The 26,189-nt window shown below is 34.2% G+C and overlaps 1 protein-coding gene across 2 annotated transcripts in view; it reads left to right on the top strand.

Annotated features, from left to right (window-relative positions):
• Positions 1-26,189, top strand: part of LOC149785985 (uncharacterized) — a 104,650-nt gene that overhangs the window by 42,516 nt on the left and 35,945 nt on the right. For both annotated transcript variants that reach the window (XR_016424852.1, XM_089976251.1), the window contains exons 5-8: positions 4,377-4,490; positions 17,605-17,715; positions 21,971-22,087; positions 22,362-22,475. Coding sequence is in view for 1 of the 2 variants with exons in the window: in XM_089976251.1 (XP_089832377.1) it covers positions 4,377-4,490; positions 17,605-17,715; positions 21,971-22,087; positions 22,362-22,475 (456 nt within the window). In the remaining variant the exon portion in view is untranslated. The remainder of the gene's footprint in view (positions 1-4,376; positions 4,491-17,604; positions 17,716-21,970; positions 22,088-22,361; positions 22,476-26,189) is intronic.

The raw sequence follows: 26,189 nt of genomic DNA, 5'->3' as shown, positions 1-26,189 counted from the left end.
CCATATCACAGAGATATTTACAGCAGCATGTTTAAACATACAGTTGAGGTATGCTTTCAAATTAGAATAGAAAGAATGCTAATACAAGATTGTTGTCAACCAACCAAAAACTAACTAGTGAGATGTTTTACCAAGAGGAAGTATATAAAAGGCACAGACACATACTTGATTTACCATAGGAAATGCTGATAATGTCTCTTAAAATAAATATATTTTCATTTGATGATGATATATACAAGACAAACCTGGCAATACTTTTGGATGATACACGTCTTTTTGAGATCATAACAGTTATAAGTTGCCTGGATCGTTTTTGAGCACAAGCAGCCTTCTGCTGTTTCACTGGTAGTCTTTACCTAAGAAGTGCCACTTAATTTACAGTTTGATGTGCTTATATATTAATTACATTGTAATAAAAAGAAACATTAAGTCAAGTAAATAGCTAGGTAAATGTACTCCATATATATATCATTTATTATGGAAATATGTGCCCCACATCAGAGTATCCACCAAGAGCTAGCAATGAAAAGGAAATCAGAGAGTTTTGTGACAGAATATTAAATACGTTTCTTGAAAGGATGACACATTAGGCACCATATGTATGAATGATACAGTCGAGGTCGAGCAGAAAGACTCTTGGAAGTTACTCGTGTTATGTATGCCTCCCATAAAGAGCAGCATGAAACGAGGGACATACAGTGTATGAATGCAGCCAAAATACTGTCACATATGAAAAGTATTCCAGCGTGGACTCTGCTTTTGGTGTGGTGACAATGAATGTTACCTTCCTGTGGGTAAAGTTTGTAGGTACTACGTTCGACATTTTGCATACAATTGATGATAGTTATATAATAAAAAATGTATCATGCTGTATCATTGATACAGTGTAAATACTATACATATATTCTCTTTACAGATATTTCAATTAAAATAGTCTGCGACTCCTGTACTTAAATGAATCCAGCAAGTAAGCAACATACTTTCTAAACAGTCAAAATTAGGCTTTTCATGGCATTTTATCAAGTTAAATGCACTTAAACCTGGGTTTCCAGAAAAATACTTTAATAATCAGTTTTGATTAGGGTATGCACATAGTAATTTTAGCCTTTTAAAAAAAAACATAAAACACTTACAAATGACTCAGATATTTTAAACAGAACATTCCATGCTAATGTTACAACCAGTGATCAGATCTCTTAGAATAAACTACTTTATCCAATTCTGCCTCTCTTCCATAATGGAATCCTGTTCAATTAACAACTTGGGATTAAGTTACGTAAACGCTTCATATCGGGAAATGATACTTATATGATGTAGGTTGAGAAAACTATTTTAACTTGTTAGCGAAACTGCATGGAATTTAGAACTGACATTAGAGATACCAACACGTTTTTCTTCCATTTCAAGAACTAGCCCTTGCTCAAGAGAACATATACCAGATGAAAATGATGCATCCCACTAGCTAAGAAATTAAAAAATCATTGCAAGTGTAGTCTTTGGACCAAATCTACTATGGGAACAAAATCAGCCATAAGATACATAACAGAAACCTTGCTCTTTATCTGTATTTGGTTTTAGCAGTCTAAAGATACACCAAGTTATCATGTTTAAATAGCTACAGTGACTTAAATCACACATAGACTTTAGATTTGGTTTTAGCAGTCTAAAGATACACAGAGTTGTCTTGTTTGAATAGGTACAGTGACTTAAATCACACTAAGACTTTAGATTTGGTTGGAATCAAAAAGCTGACTTAAATCATATTTATTGAAATTCATGAATAATTTCGTGATTGAGAAATAAATGGAGAATCCCAGGGAAATATAAGCAAGAGTTACAGTTGTCAAGAGATATATATCTGTTGTCAAGATATATATATGTTGTCAAGAGATATATATATATATATGTTTTCAAGAGATATATATCTGTTGTCAAGAGATATATATCTGTTGTCAAGAGGACAGACATTAATGATAGATTGCTGTTAATCAGGATCCAAATCAACAATGCCTGTTTTACGATGCTAGAGCTGTCGAAATGGCTGATGTACATATAACGTTACACTATATTTAAAAGCGAATACGATGATAAAATTATGCTTCTCATAAATAATACAGGCTCCCTTTGTAGTCTTGTCTACACAGAAAATGTACAGTCACGTGAAGTATGGTAAAATGTTGTGACACTCTTATGGACGAGACTGATATACCTCAATCGACAGTAAGCGCTCCCGGAATTTTCAAGGGTTTCTACATTGCTCATTACAAAAGAAGAAAAAAACCTATATTAATACTAGACTAATAACAATGGAAGAATATTTACAATCGAATAATGACTGTGAATGACAAAACTAATCTGCACTATTAGATGTACTAAGATTGATTATAATCAGTCACATTTTAAATTACAGGTTGATGGATTTACACCCGGCATACAATCACCAGATGTACAACACCAACGTAAACAAGGTGGTGTTGTCACTGTATGATGTCAAGAAATTTAAATCAAATTATCACATTTGTTTTCCATTTTTTTAGTAGACAGAAGTTTCCTTTCATTTTCTTGGCTTCAGAATCATTTGGGCTCTGTATGCGTGATAACTCTTGATCGTAAAACATGCTCTCTCACTCCTTGCCTTTCATGTCTTAGAGCTTGTAGGGATGTTTTTACAATAATATCTCTGACTTTTAGTTGGAATTATCGATTTCTGTGGGTGTTATTTTATTCATTTTGTAACTTCAGTCTGAACAAAATACAATGACAATCTCGGACAGGCACTTTTATTTCAACAAATTTGAACATCGTTTTAGTCGCTTTGCAGTTATAAGTGCTTCCCAATTAACATAAAATGTTTTGCCGTTCAATTGGTTAATTAAATTTTTTATTTCACATACTGAGCTACCATGCGGTTTTTAATCCAGCTCTATTTTTCACTAGTCCGCTATATGGCTTGATAAATCGCTATGCACAGTGATCTAATAAATTTGATGGGATATTCAAGTTGTGTTGTAATTTTTGCCCGATACAAATCTGTGTATTTGTCTAGATCACACAAAATTTAATTTTTCATTTATTGGTGCAATAAACAGCAAATTATGTGTCATTGTAATTTTTCACTAGTACATTGCAATCATTTTCTCACTTCCATTAATTCCCCGGTATCAACAATATTGGGGATTTTCAGTAGCATGAAGTGGCCTCATGGTTTCATGGGTCGGTTGTGGTAGTTGGAGGAGAGTGGAGTGTACATTGTGGATAACAGATGTCAGTATGATTGAGCTGTAAATTCAATTAATCAGTGAATCATTTATATTATATTGGATCAACTTTTTTAAATTTAGTTAGTTGTATCATCTTCTCATATGTTGTGCAATAACCCTGTTGCAATATCAAAATATTTAAATGGTCAGTATTTAACTCTGTTAGTGACTTTACACTGTTTTCTTTACTCTTATGGACTGTTTCAGAGTATCTTAAAAGACGCTATTATTTATTGTCAGTGTTTTAAATGACGGTCGCTACTTTCTCAAAACAGGCAGTAAAACACGGTCGCTACTTTCTCAAAACAGGCAGTATCTAAGTTGAACATGATCTAAATTATACGATACAGTTTCTAAAACCTTATTAAAGTACGCACATATGCACCTACCTACCTACCGTACCATACCTTGCCTGGCCTGGCTGTGCCGTGCCGTGCCGTACCATACCGTTAATTTATATTAATTTCATCCCAATTCCATGCTTTCAATACATTGCCAGAGAAACAAATATTTAATACTGGTTTACGGACTTACTTTCCTGCAAACCGACCATTATCTTGATCATTAATTCAGTTAGTTATGTTAGTGTTCTACTAAGACATGACTTTTTTTTGAGAAGTTGGCCATATGTAAACAAGTGGAGACGAACAGTGTTTATCCTATTTTAAAAAGTAGGCGCTATTGGTCCTAAACCACTTTGATATCAACACGTGTCTATCAGCTTTACAAGACAGAAAAGGAACATCCTTCAAAGTAAGTACATAATCGTCTTGGGACAAAAGGTTTGTATGCACGCATACTTGTTCAAGTCCAGTCTGCAGACCTCTTATGCGCAGGTCTTTATTGTAGCACAATATGAAATGGTAAGTTTTACGTTTTAATTGCTGGTAATTACAAAATTTAAAATTTCTCCATTTATTTTAACTGCTCAGTTTTCTGCACTGAGTAATGACGTTCATATCTTCCAGTGCTTTAGATGTTTAGAAACTTTATGCATGTTAAGGCAATCGTTGAAGTATTTATATTGTAATCATATTTTTTGTATCCACATGAAAAATACGGTGGAAGTTTTGTTTATTCTTTAATCATGCTGTTTCTAAAAAAAATATATTTCAGGTGCAGTAATGATTAATCACCGATATATGTGTGCTTACATGTATGTGAACATATTGTGGACTCCAATACAATGCTCCACAGAGTTATCAGGGGGTATGTGCAAATGCCCTATTGGTAAGTAGCTGTGACAACTTGCAACAATTTTAATTTCCTTATAAATCTGTTTTAACCTTTTTAAACCTTTTTTTGTTTGCAAGAGAGAGAGAGAGAGCATTTTCTAATTCTTACAATTAAAAGATCCCATTTTGAAATCGGTAGTAACTATACTATAATGTAGTATTTTTTGTACCGCTGTAAGCAACAATTGAGTTATTATCCACAAGATTATGCAAGTAATGGATATTAAGTTAGATTACAAAAGAGAAACATGCTGTAAAGGTTATTTATTGATGCATCTTGACGTTTTGCTTTTGATCACGTGCACCCAAGACAATCATGCATTTGTAGCAGAATTACTGATGAAAGAAAGTCTGTGAAACCATTTATCAAAACAGGATAAGAGTATTTATTAAATTGTAGTTTATCGCTATGATTGATTGGTTGTGGTAATTGTGCTTACCTTTCTATAAATTGCGGTATAATAATATGATTTACAACATCTCTAAAATGACCAAAATGGCATTAATCCGAGATTGTCTCACAATCAGACTTAAATTATAAAGTGCTTGTAATAAAGTAATAGGAGTTCACAACAATTATAAAGACATAATACATGATTCAAAATGTGAAAATAATGAAGTATTGCTGCATTTATTGTATATTTAATAAGTAGTATGCGGATTACAAATCCTGGGCAACTTAACTTTTTACTTTTCCCCCTAACCTTTGATCTTCACCGCAGCCTCTGGTCATCACCCTGGATATCGGTCCTCCAAATGCTACTAAAATACCCTGGATATCGGTCCTCCGAATGCTACTAAAATACCTGTGCACTCCTCTTGAGCAAATGATGAACAGACATGGAACATCTGCGTCATTTGTCTTAAAATTGAAAAGAAAAGGCCTAGGTCACTAGTCATAAAAATGTTATAAAACATTAATTTGGATCATTGGCTCCCAGAGTTTTAGTTGCAGACATGGGCCATAGGCGTTTAGAATTTTATAAAGAAAAACTTTTCCAATTGGTCGCCAAATATCTTTTTAAATGATCTGGCCGGTGGAATCATCATTTATGGAAGCAAACCCTGACTCACCTAAAGCTTGTAGTAGAAAAATGTACTTTGAAATGGTATGTAGTTTTCAAAATTGTATGAATAAATTAGGCCAGAGGACAACCTGGGTAAGTGTTTGTCAACATTATATGAAACGATCTGAGCAGCAGTCATTATATTCTTTTGAGAACAGTCGGGGCCAGTGGTCGCCTAAGTTGTATGAATAAGACGTCAGGGCCACAGAGAACCTGGGTAGTGGACGTTAACATTTTATGAAAACAAGTAGGCCACCGCTTTTTTAAATTTTATGGACGATAATTGTGTCCAGTGGTCAGCTAATCTGTATGAGGAAACCTGGTTCACTGGGCATCAACATTATCTGAATGACATGGTCAGCATTCGTCAGAAATGTTTTGAAAAAATCCTAGCTCAGTAGTTGTCATTTTTTGTGAGAAAACCCCGACTGATCATCAGACTATTATGAAGAACTTTTGTCAGTGGTTGTTAAGTGTTTATGAGAAAATAATGGACTAGCGGCTGCCACACTTGGTCACATAAATCAATAGCCTTTGAATTTGTTTGAGAAACCTGGGCCAGTGATCCTTGCATTTTGTATGAAGAAAAACCAAACTATTCCATTGGTCTTCACAAATGTATGAAAAAGACCCATATCAGTAATCATTAAAATTTAGGCCAGTTGACATCAACATGTTAGGAAGGAAAACCCTAAGTAGGTGGAAGAAAAATACCAGGGACAGTGGTGGTCGTCAACAATTCATGAAATAAAAGCATGGACCAATGCTTTGTAAATGTCGACACTTAGGGCAGTTGGCGCAGAATGTTATGGGACAAAAGAATGGGTCACCTAGACCATCAGCCTTACCTTTATATGGAAAAGTACCTGGGCTGATTAAAGCAGTATGTAAAAGTTAAAAGTTTATGAAAAGACTGGGCTTGTAGCTTTCAAAAAGTGTATGAAATAAAATCAAATACATCGGTTGTTAAATCTGGGTAAGTAATCTTGAAAACTTTACGAAAAGCTCCACTGACATTTAAGAGTTAAATGGAATAAAACAGAACCAACCGCATTTTCAATAAACATTAATTTTAAATTTAACATACAGTTTGTATGAATTAACTATGATGATCTAAATATACTCACGAGTAACTACTAAATGACCAAGGAATAGCAACTGAATTTAACAAGAAAAGATTGAAGAAATACAAAGCATGACTATTTCAAAAAGAAGCCAATGAATACTGCCAAAGGAGACACTACTAAATTCGCCAGCGACGATTCAGTCGTTCAATACAGGGTACTATGTGATATGAAATTTTGATAAAATTGGTTAAACTGTATGTCTTGCTAGCATTTATCAGAAGTACAACTGAGTTTGCTACAATAATATACAGGTTTCAAACCAATTTCAAAAACGAAAAATGCTCTCTGAATGCTAAGTACAATCACAATACGGTAAAGCCGTTGATCCAACAGACAACATGATAATTCTTGAAAGAATTGAAATAATATGCAAAAACGGTATTATTTTTGATCACCACATTATGATTGGAGGAAAGGAGGGACTAGAATGATTGCAGATTGTGGCATCTATTACAGACATCAAAAACCCAGTATTTACCGAACATCGAACGATATATCTATTTGACGGGAACACAATAATACCAGAAGAATCCATATGCTGACATTTTATTTCTTTAAAATATGATTGGACTAACAAATGAAGGAATTACAAGTCTAAATCTGAGCATTTGATATTATTTAGTATCAGTTTTAGATGGGCAAATAGATAATAAAATATATTAAACAGTATGGTTCTATATTTCAAGTCTAAAACATTTATGTATTAAATTTAGTGTGAAGAAGGTTATAACTGAGATGAAAACATCACATAAAGCTTTCAAGATTATATTTCACTTTTAACAATTAGATTAGATTTCACATTACAGTTAATGGCGATTGTATTTTTATTGCACGGTGTTCTGTTGATAGACATGAATATTATAACCGGGTTTATTAACAATCTACAAGTAAACTTCCGATTCATTTATACTAAAAATCATTGATATGTAAAAATCAATTTCATTAAATATATACTATCAGCAGCAGTTAAACAGTTTTCAACAATTTGTCAGAATGCAGGATATCAGGTTATAAAACTAGAACAAGAAACGGTTTGTACGGCCTATGTGGACAACACAACAATACAAACAACAATACTAACAACAATACTAACAACTAACAGTCCTAATGATTTAACAGATGTGAATCATGCAATATATAAGCAAGCAGTAGTTAGAGTAAATATGTTGCAGAAGACAGTGCAATTTGAGTTTGAAAATAAATTAACTAGATAGCTAATGCATGATGTTTTGTCGATAATACAAATATAGCTTTTAGATAATTGCAGAGAAAAACCGACATAATGCAGAAATGAAAATAGTAATTTAAAAAATAAGTTTCCCGGTAAATTTTAAAAATCAGCTTATTGCACATCCAACTATACCAGGCAACACTGCGCAAGCTTTTTAGGTAAGCTGATCTTCTTGTGATCAGTTTTTTTCATGCTTAATTTGAATTTTTCAATGAGAGTTAGTGTTACCGCTACTATCGCTTTGTACTGTTAATGCCTTTTTCAAAATTTATTCTAATTAGAATACGATTTGCTATTTAATCATACAAATAGCTGTGGAAACATTAACAATTGTTATATCTTTTTCTTTAAACACTTGTTTTTGCCTTACACGTGTAGGTAACTTTTGTTTAACTTCACATTAATAATGTAGATAGTTTCCATTAAGTTCCTTATCTGTTTTGTTCAGAAATATTTATGTTCATTTCATTTGGTCATTTCTTAAAATGGCTTACACTTTGGCTTTTCACTATAACTTTTATGAAGCTCGTTTCCTATATAGGCTAAGTGGTTTTGTATACTGTCTACACAGACATGGTTTTACTCCAGTGTCGAATCTAAATGGTTTAGTCACTAATTTGCACATTACAGTTTGTTCAGAAGTTTCCTCTTTCACAAAGGTGACATTCTGTAAAAGATGTTGGTATTCCTTTAACTCTTCTTCCTCTGGAATTTGATGCAGTAAGTTTACAGTGTAAGAAATATAATCATCAATAACAATCCAATCCTTTGAACCAAGAGGTAGTTGATGAAGGTCTGACCAATGGAGCACTTTCTCATGAATCGGTCCTCTTATAGCATTCAGGTACCAGAGGTTGAAACACCGGTGACGTAATGGATGCAATTGTTCTTTACATTTGACTTGTATTTTGACCAGTTCTCGGTAAACGCGTTCTCTCAACTCCACAGGCAAAGCACGAATGTTCTCTTGTAAAGTATCCATTCAAAATTATTGTCTCACTAAAGGTAAATAGTGACAACTGGAAGATCGTCGAGCATGTTCCAGGTAGGCCAAATCTTGTGGTTCCCAGTGGTGAAGTGACACTCTGCAACTGAAGCACTTGACTTTATCCCCTTCACCCAAGTAGATAAATCTGGCTCTGGCTAATTCTTCGGGGGTTGGTCCTCCCATATACTTAGGCCATTTTCCTTTGAACGATTGAAAACGATTTTCAGAGTTGCATTATGCAGACAAATGCACAGGGAACGAATATTTGTCTTTTACAGGTTCATTTCGATGAGGGTAGGGTGAACATCAACAGGAGTTTGCTTAGGGTTGGATAACATCCATAGGGTGGTAGACGTGAAAGTTGACATCCACAGTTACAATGAAACCTAGTAAAGTGTCCAAGAAGACGAGTAGCATCACTTTTGCATCCATCAGGTTTGACAAGCACAGCATCACTTTCCATAATAGGGTTAGTGAGAACAAAGTTCCCATGATGCTTTATGGCATCACTAAGGTCACAGCATACAGCATTGTTCACATCGCAAGGCTCACAATCACACTAGTCTGCAAACTCCGTATCGCAATTACAATGATAACCGCATGGACACTTGCAGTTTCCTTCCGGACATTTTCCGTCGCAATGCATGGGTCTTATCCATCCAATATTAGTCACACTATGGGAAGGTAAAACTTTTTTACAATCCCCAAACTTGAACGATGTCTCTTTCAAATGATTCATCTTGTTTGCTTGGTCTTGGTAGTCACAATGAACTATCGATCTTGGACATTGTCCCTTTTTATATACAGACCAATACCGACGTGTCCATATGGCAAAGTGAAGTGATTGGGAAGTCGAACTCACTTCTGGTACACAATTTGATAGACTTTTTCCGAGGGTTGACTGATGATTTGATGAGTGGGTAAATGTACAATCTTGTTTGGCTGATTGGTGGTCACTTTAAAGTTTTCATCTTCTCCAGACTGCAAGGCTTCTTTCAATACGCCAAAGTTCACCACTCAACTGGTGCGATAATTGAGAGTCAATCCTTTCACTTTACACTCCGTGTGCACTTCTCCTTGTTTGTCCCGGTATTCATAGCCATAATTTTTAGGACCACGACTCACGAAACTTAAAATTTCTAATCGGCTGCTCGTCTGTCCAGGCTCCTAAACGGTCTCCTTCGATGTTAGGGTGATGTTGACCCGTGCGTTCAATGTAGATGCAACTGTTTGGGTCAAAGTACAGGACGCGTTCCCCTAACAGTTCTAAAGCTTCGTACAATTTTAAGCGAGCATGAGCTGTCACATAAGCCGCAATGATGACATTTCCAAATGCGTCAGCTTGTACAAAGTCCAGATCTTCTTCGTAACTGACTAAGATCAAATCCTCGTGAACGACGTCCACGTGTTTCATGTATTTGGTTTTGTCGTTAATCATCTGGAAGTAGCGGGAATGTTTTATCAAATATTCCGTCTTGGGTAAATACGGTCGTTGTGCCATTTTACCCCACAAGCAATTTAACATCACTTTGGCAAATGATCGCCTGCCTTCATTTTTCTTGATGTGGTCTAAAGGGATGCCTTCTTGTGCCCAGTATTTCTCTTTGAATTTCTTTTGGTCTTCGGGAGTGCGACACCAGGAAGGATAGCCACTGGCTTCTTGTTTCAGTTTCAAAAAGGCATCCACGTAGTCTGCAAAAATGCCTTTCTGACTGAGGTCACCCTTGTGGTATTGTTGTGTTTTGGGAAAGTGACAAATTTCGTACACTTCTAACAGTTGGTATCCCATGTCCAGAGCTTTGAACAATTCCACGCTAACCCACATCCCTGTCAAGGCGCGTTCTTCCTGTGCTGACAAGGCTGATCTTGGTTACACATTTCGGCACAAGTACGGCACAAGGGAAACATCATCTTGCCTTGACAATGGTGAGGTAACACGGGATGGAGCAAGTCTGTGGGAGGCAAGACTTTACATTTAATCAAACCTTCATAATGTTGAATGTTTTTCAGGTCGATGTGTTCCGTCAGCAATTGCGGGTGCCCTGCAGGAAAGAGACAATAAGGATACAGGGAACACACATCCAGATATTTTATTTTTTCTCCTTTCTCTTTGTTAGCATGGTCCCGACAGGGTTGAGAGGCCAAACATCCTGAGCATTTCGATCCACAATGTTGCTCTCAATTGTTATAGCCTTTGTCACATTTCTCACAGTAATAACTGTATCCCAGTAATGCAGTGATACTGGTAATGACATCGAAATGTTCATGGTGATGATAGAATGTCTTTTCCATCTTTAAAGTCTTGGCCTTGGAACAATAGAGACCCGCGGACTTCTTGAGAGTGCACTTTCAAGGTGTAGCATGAAGCTAGGACATCTTGCAATTTTTGCATTTCAGGAATACCCCAGGGTGTGTCTTTGGAAAGGCTGGCTTGTTGTAACAGGAGTTCTGCTTCATTTTGTTGTTTGGCTCAGTCCGATTTTCAAATGTTTTCCCAGGCTCTTTTCCTTTCTGCCGTGTCGTTCTTGTCGGCATAGGTTCATCCCACCACAATAGCCCTGGCTAAACACATCTGGTCTTGAGGGTTGTTAATTCAGACAAGGCTACACTTAATGCTGTGATGGTCATTCACCAATAACACCTTTTTGCGTTGTCCGGTCCCTTGAGGAGGAGAGACATGGGTCATTGTCCAGTGTGGCTTTTCCATCGGTGATGTCAAACTGGTCATTAGGTTGTTGTATGTGTTGAATCTTGTCAATGACTTTGGAAGCGGTCAATTCTGCAGGGCTGCTAAACTCGATCCAGACAAGGGATTTCAAACTGTTGTGTTCTATAGAAAGTCTCAAGTGATCGTATTCTTTGGGTTGACATTGTCGCTTTAGTGTGGTGAGCAAAGAATCCCACACCTCGGTGATGAACCCTTCTGCTTTCTCCAGTGGTACGTTGGACTTGAAATCTTTAAACTTCACCATGTATTTGTAAGCCATAGTTCTAACTTTTCTAGAGAGACGCTTTTCCATCTCTTGAATGTGATAGTACTTTTCAGGGTTGGCTGGTGAACTTTGGCTAGGTGTAGACTCTCTGGGCCTGGATTCTGGTTCACTCCTGTCCTCTTCAAAATCACTGTCATGAATTTGTGCCACGACTTCAGCAATGGTACAAGGCGATAGATTACGTTTCTTCTGCCTCTTACTTTTTTCTTCTTTCTTCTCGAATGAATGGGATCGTTTCATCTTGAGTGCAAAATGTTAAATGACTCAAGTTTAAACACCATAGACTAATTTATAGTCATGGCAAACCAGCGTATATAAAAGGGTGTGTGTCTTGTCCTTTCACTGTTCATTTCACTCTCAAACTGAGCAGAACAATGGATGAGACTACACAGATCGAACTTTTCATCAGAGCTTTGCGAGGGTTCATCAGAAAATTTTCTTCAGACAAGCCGACGGACTACTCACCCTCCTTTCGATATAAAAATCAAGATACTTGCTATATCTGTAAGAATAAAGGGCATTGGTCTTCAGAGTGTCCAGACCATCAAAAAACAAAACAGGGGTTAGAAGAGACAAAAGTCAAGATACCTGTTATCATTGTCAAGAAAAAGGACATTGGTTTCCAGATTGCCCTAAGAAACAACAGGAGCAAGAAGAAGAGGGGAGTTATGGAGAGGAAGAAGAGGAAGAGAGCAGACAGGTGAAGAAACAGGAGAAAAAAAGAAGGGAAGAAAGTGAGGATGAAGAGGAGGAAAAAGCTATGAAAGTGAAGACATTTAAAAAAAGAGAGAGAGTGAAGACAGACAAAGAAGAAGCCTATGAACTTTTTAAAGTGCTATGTGGTGTTGTGAATTGAATTGTAAAATTTGTACCAGAATAGACAGTCTATAAAAAGTAAGCATCTCTTGGTTTTGATTTTTAGAATAAGAATCTACACTCACGCACTCAACCATTCACATGTACTATATGGGTAAAAAAAAGTTTTTTTAAAAATAGTTTTCATTGATATTGGCAATTGAAATACTATCTCTTTTTGAGAGAAATGGATGGCCCTGAAAAGGGCCTTTAGGTATTTGTTGGTTTTAAACAACAAACTTAGGAAGCAATCAACAACTGCCTTAAGCCTTTGCCACGGCCAAGGCCTACTTCTGGACTGCGTACTGTCGATGATGATTTGGTAGAAATCATTAAGGGTGGTAAGGTAGATGTTGTCACAGGATTGGGTTGTTTAGCTCGGGAAGGTCTTTTTCTCTTCGGTCGTAATAAAGAAGTCTGATACATTTGTTTCAGATTTCTTAACTCTGCTTAAATGTCTAACAGTATCGTAATCGTTTGACTTTCACCCTCTTGTTTCTTTGCTGCTTCTTCTTCTTGTTTCTTTTTTATCTCTTCTTCTTGCTGTTGTAGGAGAAAAGCTTGCTCTGCTTCCTTTTGCTGTTGTATAAATTTCTCCAATTCTTCTTTCTGTCTCTGTTTAAAATTCTCCACGTGTGGTAAAGAAGGAGAAGGTGGCAAAGGTAATGGTTCCGGAACAAATTCTTGCGAAAGAAAATCCACAAAATCCCAATTCACCTTTTCTGGAAGTAAGGCCAGGTTCACTTGGGTAGCCTTCATGGCCGGTGCACCCCAATTCATTGTCTTCTGAGTTTGTGTCATGTTTATGCTGTGTCGTATGGATTGACTGTGCTCAAACGCTAGTGACTCTATATAGGGAGTGTGATGTCACGGACTGCTCTCTTCCGATTGGAGGAATGGTGACTAAAATTTGTAATATGTGTTTGGATTGGTCAACCAACTCAATCCATTTCGATCCTCCCTTCTCCTATAAATAACCGCAGTTCACTGTATTCCTTCACCTGTTCTCATCACCAAGATGTGGACCGACGTGGAATCCTCTACTCTCGTCTCTTCAATGCTGTTCTGGTCAGACTTACTGATGTATGTCCGATCCTCATGGACTTTTGTCAAGATGAAGGATACATGTGTGTGGAAAAGATGAATCTACGTAGAAAGACAAAATTGTTTAAAGAGGGTTTTGATTTATGGACCAGAAGTGAGACAGAGTTTAAGGAAAAGAAGGAGACCTAAGCGATGCCCTCTATGTTAACAGTATGTTATGTTAACATAAAACCAAAGGCCCTTTTTAGGGCCAATCATATGCCTCAAAAAGAAATTAACTTTCGTGCCTAATTTCTTTTTTTTCTTTTTTTAAATGTCTGTTTTCTATTGTCTGTGTTCTATCCATCTCCCATGTTCAATTTCCTCATGTTCAATTCCCCTTGTCGCTATAGTGCCAGTCCTGTATTCCCCATGTTAAATTCCCCTTGTCCCTACAGTGCCGGGCCTGTATTCCCCATGTTAAATTCCCCTTGTCCCTACAGTGCTGGGCCTGTATTCCCATGTTAAATTTATATTGTCTCTATAGTGCTGGGACCATGTTTTTAATGGTAAGTCCCATTGTCCCGTTATCGCCCCCATACACTACTATCCCCTGTGTCCAAAACTAATATTATTTTGAACAGAATATTCTGGTGACATTTGCATCTTTTCAAATGGTAAGCATTGCTGTATTTTATTTTTGTCAATCGCTCGAATTCGTATGCGTTTTGCTTCAGTATTGGAAATGAAAATCTTAGGTGCGCAGAAATGCCTGACAGCAGTGTACTCGATATTATTTTGAATTGTTCAAGTGGACATTGTGCAATGATACTTTTAACACCAACACATCATCTCACCATATTAAAATAACAGTTCTGACAAGCACAAAAAATGTCCAACCACCACTGTGTAATTCAATAGATACAATCTGAAAACTCAACATACGAAATGGAACTTTCAGCACAATCAGTGTGATTCAACATGCTAAATTGAAACGCTCAACCAAAAATTTCAACAACTGCCATATAAATCAGAAGATACAATCTGAAAACTCGACATTGGACACAGGATTTTCAACCAGCGCTGTGTAATTCAACAAATGAAATTTAAATACTCAACATATGGAATGGAACTTTCAACATAAACTCTTTGAAACAATATGTAAATTAGGAGTTCTCAGCGTATGACACTGAAATGTCAACCACCGCTGTGTAATTCAAAACAAAACAATCTAAAACCTTGACATAAGAGTTTTAACTTTTAACCACTAATGTTTAATTCAACAAATACAATCTAAAATCTCAACCTAGAAAATGAAACTTTAAGGTCAAGCATTTTTGATACAACACGGCACCGTTCTGATTGGACCAGCTTTTGTCCGCTACGGCGCCTTATAAAAAGATGCAGGTTTCTCAGTTTGAGGGACTAATTGCATGGTTCTAATTGCATAGTTCTAATTGCGTAGTTCTAATTGCATAGTTCTAATTGCATGGTTCTAATTGCATAGTTCTAATTGCATAGTTCATAATGTGATGAAACTTTCTTATTATCTGGCTATAATGGAATACAACGATGTTTAGGACCAGTAGATTTAAACATTCAGTATTATTCAGATGATTTGGCATATACATCTTTTTGCACATGATGGCGGCATTAGGGCTTAAAAACTGTTGTAAATAATTCCATGTATCAAACAGCGTTGATACAATTCAACTTTAGAAAAGTCCAATTTTGGCTTCGGACTTATAATCATCAATTAGTCTTTAACGTTAAATAAAACCACTTTAGGATGATAAGTACTACTGTTTCAGATGTAATCTACCACACCCTATTAGTCTATTATTATCACCTTAAATTAGCTTTAAAATTTACCTACTGACTGTATATAGTCCGTTTAAAATTTACCTACTGACTGTATATAGTCCGTTTAAAATTTACCTACTGACTGTATATAGTCCGTTTAAAATTTACCTACTGACTGTATATAGGCCGTTTAAAATTTACCTACTGACTGTATATAGTCCGTTTAAAATTTACCTACTGACTGTATATAGTTTGTTTAAAATTTACCTACTGACTGTAAAGTCCATTTAAAATTTACCTATTGGCTGTATATAGTCCGTTTAAAATTTACCTACTGACTGTATATAATCCATTTAAAATTTACCTACTGACTGTATATAGTCCATTTAAAATTTACCTACTGACTGTATATAGTCCGTTTAAAATTTACCTACTGACTGTATATAGTTTGTTTAAAATTTACCTACTGATTGTATATAGTCTGTTTAAAATTTACCTATTGACTGTATATAGCCCATTTAAAATTTACCTACTGACTGTATATAGTCCATTTAAAATTTAGCAAAATGTTCACATAACTCTGTAGATTCTACGCATGGTTAGGTAGCTGTACCACTTACCACCGCCTAGGAAAGGCCACATTATTTCAGCAGATTGTTAGCTACTCTCTGCTGTCAGATTTTCCGTCTGTATATTGCATATGTAAAGAAATTGTTTCATATGGATTTTGTGAACTTTGTTTTATTGTTTGCATGTTTTCTTAGTTTAACATGTAACTACCATGTGAGCGTATTGTGGTGACGTGTAGCACAACTATTGCTCACTTGCCATAATCATGTAGCTTACGTCAGTCACAGAGCATATTTGCTTTGTATATTATGTTCTGGTAGTTGTAGACATCAATGTGTTGCTTATTTATGACACGTACTATTCTTTATAGACTGTTCTGTTATTGAGAATTTTTTGATATTGTCTGGTTCATTGTACATATGATGTCTTCAGATGTTTTAAAAACCATGTAAACCATTTGAGATACATAACAGAAAATGGAAATACATTTGAATTCTTAACTTTTAAATTTCTTTCTTTAAAAAAACAAACAAAAGAGCCGTCACAAAAAACAACAAATGCATAACAGCCAAGTATCACCTGTGCTTTCTGCTCCAAAAAATTATACTGCCAATATCTACTGTAGTAGAGATAAATATTCCCAGATATTTCTGAAATTGCAGAATACGAGCTTTATTTTAACAAATAATCGTTAATAACTCTTCATGACATACAACTGTATTAACAACTATACTATCATAAGTTTTAAATATTTAATGTTCTTTATCACGTGTAAATACAACAAACATTCCATCTTTAGTTATATCCACAAATACACATACTTTCTTCGTGCAGTAAATAGCGTGAGCGGTCTACATTACCATAGTGAAAGACACTAAGAAACTTATGCCAACAATAGTAACAATTCACGCAGAGAAAAATTACGATAGAATGAATGTAGTTCATATAGAAAAAGTAGGTATATATAAGATCCCTGAACCTGATATGTTTCATTGGATTTTATGATGGCTATGTTTAATGATAATTTTAGCCCATCTACGCTATAGAGTACAAAGACTGTCTTAAAATGTAGACCTTACTACTTTGCTATTTTAGTTGCAACATGACGATATTGTTTATGTGAAGTGAACTCAATAAAAAAAGACATTAATAAGTGACAGACGTCTGATTTTGACACAATTTAAACATTATTACGTATGAGTCGATTGTTAGATCAAATTAAAGAAGAAATAAAATGACCTGAAAAAATGATTGACTCAGAAATGTGCATTTCAGAAGCAATACAAAAAACAAAAGTGCTTATATCAATGACAATCAGTTAATTGCAAGCATGAATGGAATTTACAAGCATACAGGTTGTGTTATTATTAATCCTTATCTGAACCTGGTATTACCTGGTTCGTATTTGATTTCTACCCAACATATAATGCCAATGTTCATTTTAATTTTCAGCTGTTAGCTGTAATGCAACCAATCCTTGTTCTAACCCATATACAGAATGCAAGAGTGGCATTTGTCAGTGTATGTCAGGATATTCTTTAAGTGGAACACTCTGTACAGCAGGTAAGATATTGAGACTCATTCATGCATAAAAATAATTAGTGTTAGATGGATGAAATCGCAGGCTTATGCAACTACTGAGATTTTAGTTCAGATTTTATTTTACAAAATGACCTAATTTAACAAGGTTAAAAGAAAAATGTCAATACAAAGCTAATATAAGTCACTTTAGTTACAATATAGATATCCATGTTATAAAGTCAGGTGAAATCACTATTCACCAGATTTTTGTACTAAGTTTTATAGACAGCATCTAGACAGAAAGATAACTCAAATTTGTGAATATGCATGTTCATCAACTAACAACTATGGCCACCGTGGCTATAACTAAGTCAATATTTAAATTACTTCTGGTCAAAACATAGAGCACTGACTAAATTCCACAATATTTAAATTACTTCTGGCCAAAACATAGAGCACTGACTAAATTCCACAATATTTAAATTACTTCTGGCCAAAACATAGAGCACTGACTAAATTCCACAATATTTAAATTACTTCTGGCTAAAACATAGAGCACTGACTAAATTCCAATGCATGTTTTGTGTAATAAAGCAGTTTCAAGGAAGTGAATAATTGTGTAAACATGCCACTATTACTAAAATAAAATGGCTTCATTTGACTTTTTCTCTACAACCATTTAACATAATTATGCCAAACTGCCCATACAACTGACCGGCAATTTGAAATGACAGATATCTGAGAACTGATTACTGAGTAACTGATAAACGTTTTCTCAAAGACAACTGGACCAGTTGCAACCAGGCTTTGCAAAGATTATCTGGGGATAAATGCATCTAAAATATTGACAAAAGACACTGGGCCTCCATCAAATATGGCCACCATTACTAAACGTAAGACATATTTTAACTATTTCATCTATAAAATTACTCAAGAGAATATTTCGGTATAGATTTACAAATTTATACAGCTAATACCAGTGTACCATCAAATGCTGATAAGAAGTATCATTTCATGAACCTCATTACCTGCAAATAATATATTTCCACCATTAAATGCACAAACAATTTCTACTTTCAGCGCATCCTCTAAAGAATCATCTTATAAGACGCTAAACATTTCAGTAAATTGGATATAATAACGTTGGCATGAACAATTTTTAAGTTTGGTCAAATAATGCTGATCTGCAATCAGTTATGGCCATCAGCACTAAACATATAAATAAAATTGTAAATGACATTCTCACAAATCGCTTTACAATAGTTTGGCAAAATCGATAGATTCGATCCTGGCAAGAAGTGGTTTTTAAGTGAAAAGAAAAAATACCGACCAGCTGGCCGTAATTCTTAATTATGAAAATGTTTTAATGACTTCTGGAATGGAATCAAACCAAATTTGAAAACAAATCATTATAATAAGAACGTGTTTCAAGTTGATACAAATAGTGCTGACCTGATGCAATATATTGACCGCATTTGTAAAAATAAGACACAAGCATTCAAATAAATTCATCTTAAATGCTGCATAAGATAATTTAACCATAATTTGTAAGAAAATAGCAGTAAATCCAATCAGAATTATATAAATGACGTAGCTTTACTATTGAACATGATCATTATTATGCCAACAAGAGGTGAAATCCTTTTAAAATGTGTACAGAACGCATCCAGCTTTGAATAAATGATACCGATCCGTTATCCAATACAGCTACCATGATAAATGATGAAAAAGACTTTTTTCTTCAAATGCCATAATGCCGACCCAGGTTTATTGACAAACTGACCTTAACCTTTAGGTAGATGTCAATCAGGTGAGAGATTTCAAGCCCACTTTAACTTAGAATTACAATGCTTATTAATAATAAAATGATAGTTTTGTTATAATTCTTCTTTGTTAACATCTTGTGCTTTATATTATTATTATTATTATTGTTATTATTATTATTATTATTATTGTTATTATTATTATTATTATTGTTATTATTATTATTATTATTATTATTGTTGTTGTTGTTATTATTATTATTATTATTGTTATTGTTATTATTGTTATTGTTATTATTATTATTATTATTATTATTATTATTATTATTGTTATTGTTATTATTGTTATTGTTATTATTATTGTTATTATTATTATTATTATTATTATTATTATTATTATTGTTATTATTGTTATTATTATTATTATTATTATTGTTATTATTATTGTTATTATTATTGTTATTATTATTATTATTATTATTATTATTATTATTATAGCAATACTGTTCCAAACTAGATGAACAACACTCATATCATGGCTTCAGCAGACATGATTAAATAGGTATTCCAAATGAGAGTTGTAAACTCAAATATACTCCAAATACATTGCTTAATCATTATATTTTGAATCACTTTTCCTCCCAAACTTTTATGATGATTCTTATGAAACTTTACATACACATTCAAACTGATCTTTGATAAAATGTTACCACTCTGAAATTTAATATGGCTATCAACACTACCTTCTGAGCAACTATATGCATAATTGATATAGTAAATGTACAAAAAAGCAGTTCTTAATTTTAAATTGATTAGATTAATTGAAATTTGTGATCAACAGAAGATATTGTTTCTTAATCCAGTCTTACTACCAAGAAGATTGAATACTTTATTGAGTATGCAGTCTTGCCTAACTTTTAGGTTCTTTAAATATCAGAACTTCTTTACCTATAAGGCACATAAAAACCAATTGAGTATTGTTCTCATCATGGACAATATGCTATAGAGAACCAAACAGTAAAGCTGAGTTGTGAAATTTAGACATTAATTGATAGATTCTAAATAGATTCTTCCCGACTGACAGATTACAATGTCAGCTATTCGTTCAACATGTAATGCAAACAAGAAGGTTCAAATCCTTATGCTACCAACGTGTGGTTGAAAATTTAGAAAAGGCCAGATGTGTGCTCCTGCATGTACTAACAGACCACTGTTGGAGGCTGCATCCGTGGTGGCTCAGCAGCTATCATACTGGGCTCATGACTGAAAATTGTATTGTTTTGATCATCCCTTGTCAGCTACCATGTTGCATGTATGGGCAAACGACTTTACTTAAATGCACTCTGCACTAAATGACTTACTTGTGTTGATGTTCCATAAAACACCAAACCAAACCATTCCTATGCAGTTACTGTGAGTGAAACTTGTTAGAGTGAACCACGATATAACAACAGTGGAATAGATAAGAAGAACTTTTAAAATGTTCAAAATATATTAATTCAGTAGCATGCAATAACAGTAGTCAGACATATTCTGAGGTGAAATAATTGTTCTTATCCATTTGCACTTGTCTATATACTTCAAGATAAACCATAAATGAAATCATCGCTCAAACATGGAGACTGCTCTTTATAACATGTTTTGTTTTTATTTTAAATTAGAAAACTAGCAAACACTAATATTTGAGGAAACTACATTACAAAATTACTTGAGTAAAATGTTTATATTATTATTTTAGCAAAATAGTTTGTGCTTATTTATTTATATGTAACTATTTAAATTCCATTTTATTAAGTTTGTTATGTATATTCTAGGTAACTGATGGTAGAAATTTGGCCCACCTGCCTGTTTCTGTCATTTTTTTGTGTGTTCTTTCCCAACTTTTTAGTTCAAAACCTGACACTGTTTATGAATGTAATGGAACTTTCTCTTGGAAATGACCCACATCCAAGCCATTGTGGTGTCATAGGTCACGTGACAGTATGCAGTGAAAGACATTGGTAAACAATTACTCATTCCTGGTTTTAGTTCTTTCTGTGGATTAATTTATTCTTGTGTTCTAATACAATTTGAAAGGATTGATTTATTTAAATCATTTATTAGAATTACACAGTATTTATTGACTTTAAGACTAAAACACTACTTGAAATTATCATGGACTCATTTAAAAACATTCTGATTCATTCATTGCCATGGGAACATCTGCACATTCAAGACTCCTTGTACATGAAGACATTTAAGATTTTTGAAATTCAGTGATAGCACATGTAGGATTATTTGGGAGTTAAGTAACAATACTGTAAGACTTAGTGTTTTTGAAATTTTCAATTTGTAACTTAGACAAATATATCTGTTGGATAATGTTACTAATTTCTTGCTGATTTTGCATTATTTATGGTACATAGTTTACGACCATAGCGTCACAACACTATGCACCGCCTCTCCAGAACAGATGAAAAATTATTCTCGTGTAAATATGATCAATTCATAGGGACTGTTTCTCGACATAAATTTAATGTTTAAATCGATTTCAGCTGTTGGTTTACCATGTGATATAACCAATGTATGCTCCAACCATTATGCAAGTTGTATTGGTGGCTATTGTCAGTGTAGACCAGGATATTCCAAAAGTGGAGTCCACTGTAAAGCAGGTACAGTATTGTTGATAATACTGTTTGTTTCAAACTTTAAATAGTTTTCAGTAATTATGATGTGAAAGATAACACTCATGTTTTTATGTAAACATTTTGAATTAAGTCATGCAAATTTTAGTTTGTTTATTACATATATGGTGTCTCTGTTCATGCATAAAATAAATATACCTGTTCCAAACAGATTAAGAATTATCCTGTTGTATTTATGATTGTTTCTTAATTGTATTTTCCTCAACCTGTAATCACTGTTTAAACTGATTTTTTTCTCCAGATGTTGGTACACCATGTGATAGACACTATGGATGTTCCAACCCCGGTGCGAGCTGTAAAGGCACATGTCAGTGTAAATCAGGATATGAAACAAGTGGATCCCTCTGTAAAGCAGGTAATTATCCTTATAATACATTATTTTCAAAATCATATTCGATGATAATCAGCTAAAAGGACAATATGTTACGAAATAAAAATAGCATAACTCGTACGTCTAGCTTAACATTCTTCCTTATGCACTTTGCTTATGTCTTCATATGAGCACTTACTATACCAGCCTTATGCACTTTGCTTATGTCTTCATATGAGCACTTACTATAATACCAGCCTTTCTAGATGGGTTTACTACATCCCTATTGTTTCTCTCTATTCATTCAGTCTGTAATTGTCGATGTCCACTACACTCCTTTTTTTCATGTTGTTGACTTTGATTAGACTACCTTTAGTTAGTTTTAATAATGATGATTAAACCTGCTTATCCAATTATTGCAGTCTGAGAAGAGTTTTCTCGAAGTGTTGAACCAGCATGACCTTTCATGGTGTTTAAATATAGCCAACCAAAATTTCTCTGTCAAACACAGTGCATTATGGATTGATGAAAGAGGTTACTGTGGAAGAGGTTGTTCATTACATTGTTGATGGTATATTGTGATGCATGCATAGTCATAGAAAGCGAGGACATCGTGTAGCGGGCAGGTACAGCTGAGTTAAAAGGGTTGTGGATTACCATTGTCTTATAACCAGGTCACTATATATAACTGACCAATACTAGGGTAAGAATAACTGACCAATACTAGGGTACGAATAACTGACCAATACTAGGGTACGAGTAACTGACCAATACTAGGGTAAGAATAACTGACCAATACTAGGGTACGAATAAAGCTGATCAAACTATGATTGATTTCTTCTGTTTCATTATACATGTATGAACATTTATTATTTTCCTCCCAATGTTCTTAACCTTCCTCATGTTTGTGTCGTATATGATACCAAAAATATACTAGATGCATTGTTGGACTTTGTGAGTATAATTCAATGTATCACAAGCAGAACCCTTTTGTAAATCACCTAAATGATTTTGCATGGTAAAATAGTTAATATCTTATTAATTATATTAAAAATAATTAGGCTCAAAGAAAAAATGTTACAAAGTAGTTTTGCTGATATGTGAGCTGAGACCTCTGCCTAACAAAGTGATGTTTGATTCTTTACGTGTAATATTCTAATCTAATTATGTTTAATATGTTTATGACATTCATGATGTTATGCTGAACTTATTATTTATATTTACCTGTCAAACACAAATTAAGTCTAATCCTGATCTAAACATATTTGATTTTTCAAATGAATTTTTCATGAACTCGGTGTTTAAACTTATATTTAGCCATTGGAGTAACATGTTAAATGACCTGTAGATGTTCTATCTCTATTCAGGGATATATAGTCAGTCCAAATCAGGTTAGGATTAGTTCTACTATCCCCTATTAGGGATATATAGTCAGTCCAAATCAGGTTAGGATTAATTCTACTATCTCTATTCAGGGATATATAGTCAGTCCAAATCAGGTTAGGATTAATTCTACTGTCTCTATTCAGGGATATATAGTCAGTCCAGATCAGGTTAGGATTAATTCTACTATCTCAATTCAGGGATATACAGTCAGTCCAAATCAGGTTAGGATTAATTCTACTATCTCTATTCAGGGATATACAGTCAGTCCAAATCAGGTTAAGATTAATTCTACTATCTCTATTCAGGGATATATAGTCAGTCCAGATCATGTTAAGATTAATTCTACTATCTCCTATTCACGGATATACAGTCAGTCCAGATCAGGTTAAGATTAATTCTACTATCTCCTATTCAGGGATATATAGTTAGTCCAAATCAGGTTAAGATTAATTAATTCTACTATCTCCTATTCAGGGATATATAATCAGTCCAAATCAGGTTAAGATTAATTCTACTATCTCTATTCAGGAATATATAGTCAGTCCAAATCAGGTTAAGATTAATTCTACTATCTCTATTCAGGGATATATAGTCAGTCCAGATCATGTTAAGATTAATTCTACTATCTCCTATTCACGGATATACAGTCAGTCCAGATCAGGTTAAGATTAATTCTACTATCTCCTATTCAGGGATATACAGTCAGTCCAAATCAGGTTAAGATTAATTCTACTATCTCCTATTCAGGGATATATAATCAGTCCAAATCAGGTTAAGATTAATTCTACTATCTCTATTCAGGAATATATAGTCAGTCCAAATCAGGTTAAGATTAATTCTACTATCTCTATTCAGGGATATATAGTCAGTCCAAATCAGGTTAAGATTAATTTCACTATCTCTATTCAGGGATATACAGTCAGTCCAAATCAGGTTAAGATTAATTCTACTATCTCCTATTCAGGGATATACAGTCAGTCCAAATCAGGTTAAGATTAATTCTACTATCTCCTATTCAGGGATATATAGTCAGTCCAAATCAGGTTAAGATTAATTCTACTATCTCTATTCAGGGATATATAGTCAGTCCAAATCAGGTTAAGATTAATTCTACTATCTCTATTCAGGGATATATAGTCAGTCCAAATCAGGTTAAGATTAATTCTACTATCTCCTATTCAGGGATATATAGTCAGTCCAAATCAGGTTAAGATTAATTCTACTATCTCCTATTCAGGGATCTATAGTCAGTCCAAATCAGGTTAAGATTAATTCTACTATCTCCTATTCAGGGATATATAGTCAGTCCAAATCAGGTTAAGATTAATTCTACTATCTCTATTCAGGGATATATGGTCAGTCCAAATCAGGTTAAGATTAATTCTACTATCTCCTATTCAGGGATATATAGTCAGTCCAAATCAGGTTAAGATTAATTCTACTATCTCTATTCAGGGATATATAGTCAGTCCAAATCAGGTTAAGATTAATTCTACTATCTCCTATTCAGGGATATATAGTCAGTCCAAATCAGGTTAAGATTAATTCTACTATCTCCTATTCAGGGATATATAGTCAGTCCAAATCAGGTTAAGATTAATTCTACTATCTCCTATTCAGGGATATATAGTCAGTCCAAATCAGGTTAAGATTAATTCTACTATCTCTATTCAGGGATATATAGTCAGTCCAAATCAGGTTAAGATTAATTCTACTATCTCCTATTCAGGGATATATAGTCAGTCCAAATCAGGTTAAGATTAATTCTACTATCTCCTATTCAGGGATATATAGTCAGTCCAAATCAGGTTAAGATTAATTCTACTATCTCCTATTCAGGGATATATAGTCAGTCCAAATCAGGTTAAGATTAATTCTACTATCTCTATTCAGGGATATATAGTCAGTCCAAATCAGGTTAAGATTAATTCTACTATCTCCTATTCAGGGATATATAGTCAGTCCAAATCAGGTTAAGATTAATTCTACTATCTCTATTCAGGGATATATAGTCAGTCCAAATCAGGTTAAGATTAATTCTGACCAGAACATTGAACCCATTCATATTTTATGGATTTCTCCACAACTTTTCAATCCTTAGTTTAAGTTTCAGCTATTGGTACATGTTTAATATTCTCTGCAAAGCAGGTAAATTGCTGAAAGTCAGGTTGTTATTTTCCATTTACATTTGTTCATCATTTAGAGCAGAACAAAGTCAGTGCATGACGTAATGCAAGAACTTAAACATGCTAAATAAAATATTTTCTTGTTTTACAAAGTGCCACATTTTATTTCAACACACATAATGGAGTTTGGCAATTAATCTAATTATATCATTAAGATAAAAAGTCGAAATGTATAATTCATCTTGAG

This window comes from Sinohyriopsis cumingii, chromosome 12 (assembly GCF_028554795.1).
Source record: "Sinohyriopsis cumingii isolate HCF-2022 chromosome 12, ASM2855479v2, whole genome shotgun sequence".
NCBI lineage: Eukaryota > Metazoa > Mollusca > Bivalvia > Unionida > Unionidae > Sinohyriopsis > Sinohyriopsis cumingii.
The sequence above is the reverse complement of the archived record's forward strand: the minus strand, read 5'-3'. Positions and strand labels throughout refer to the sequence as shown.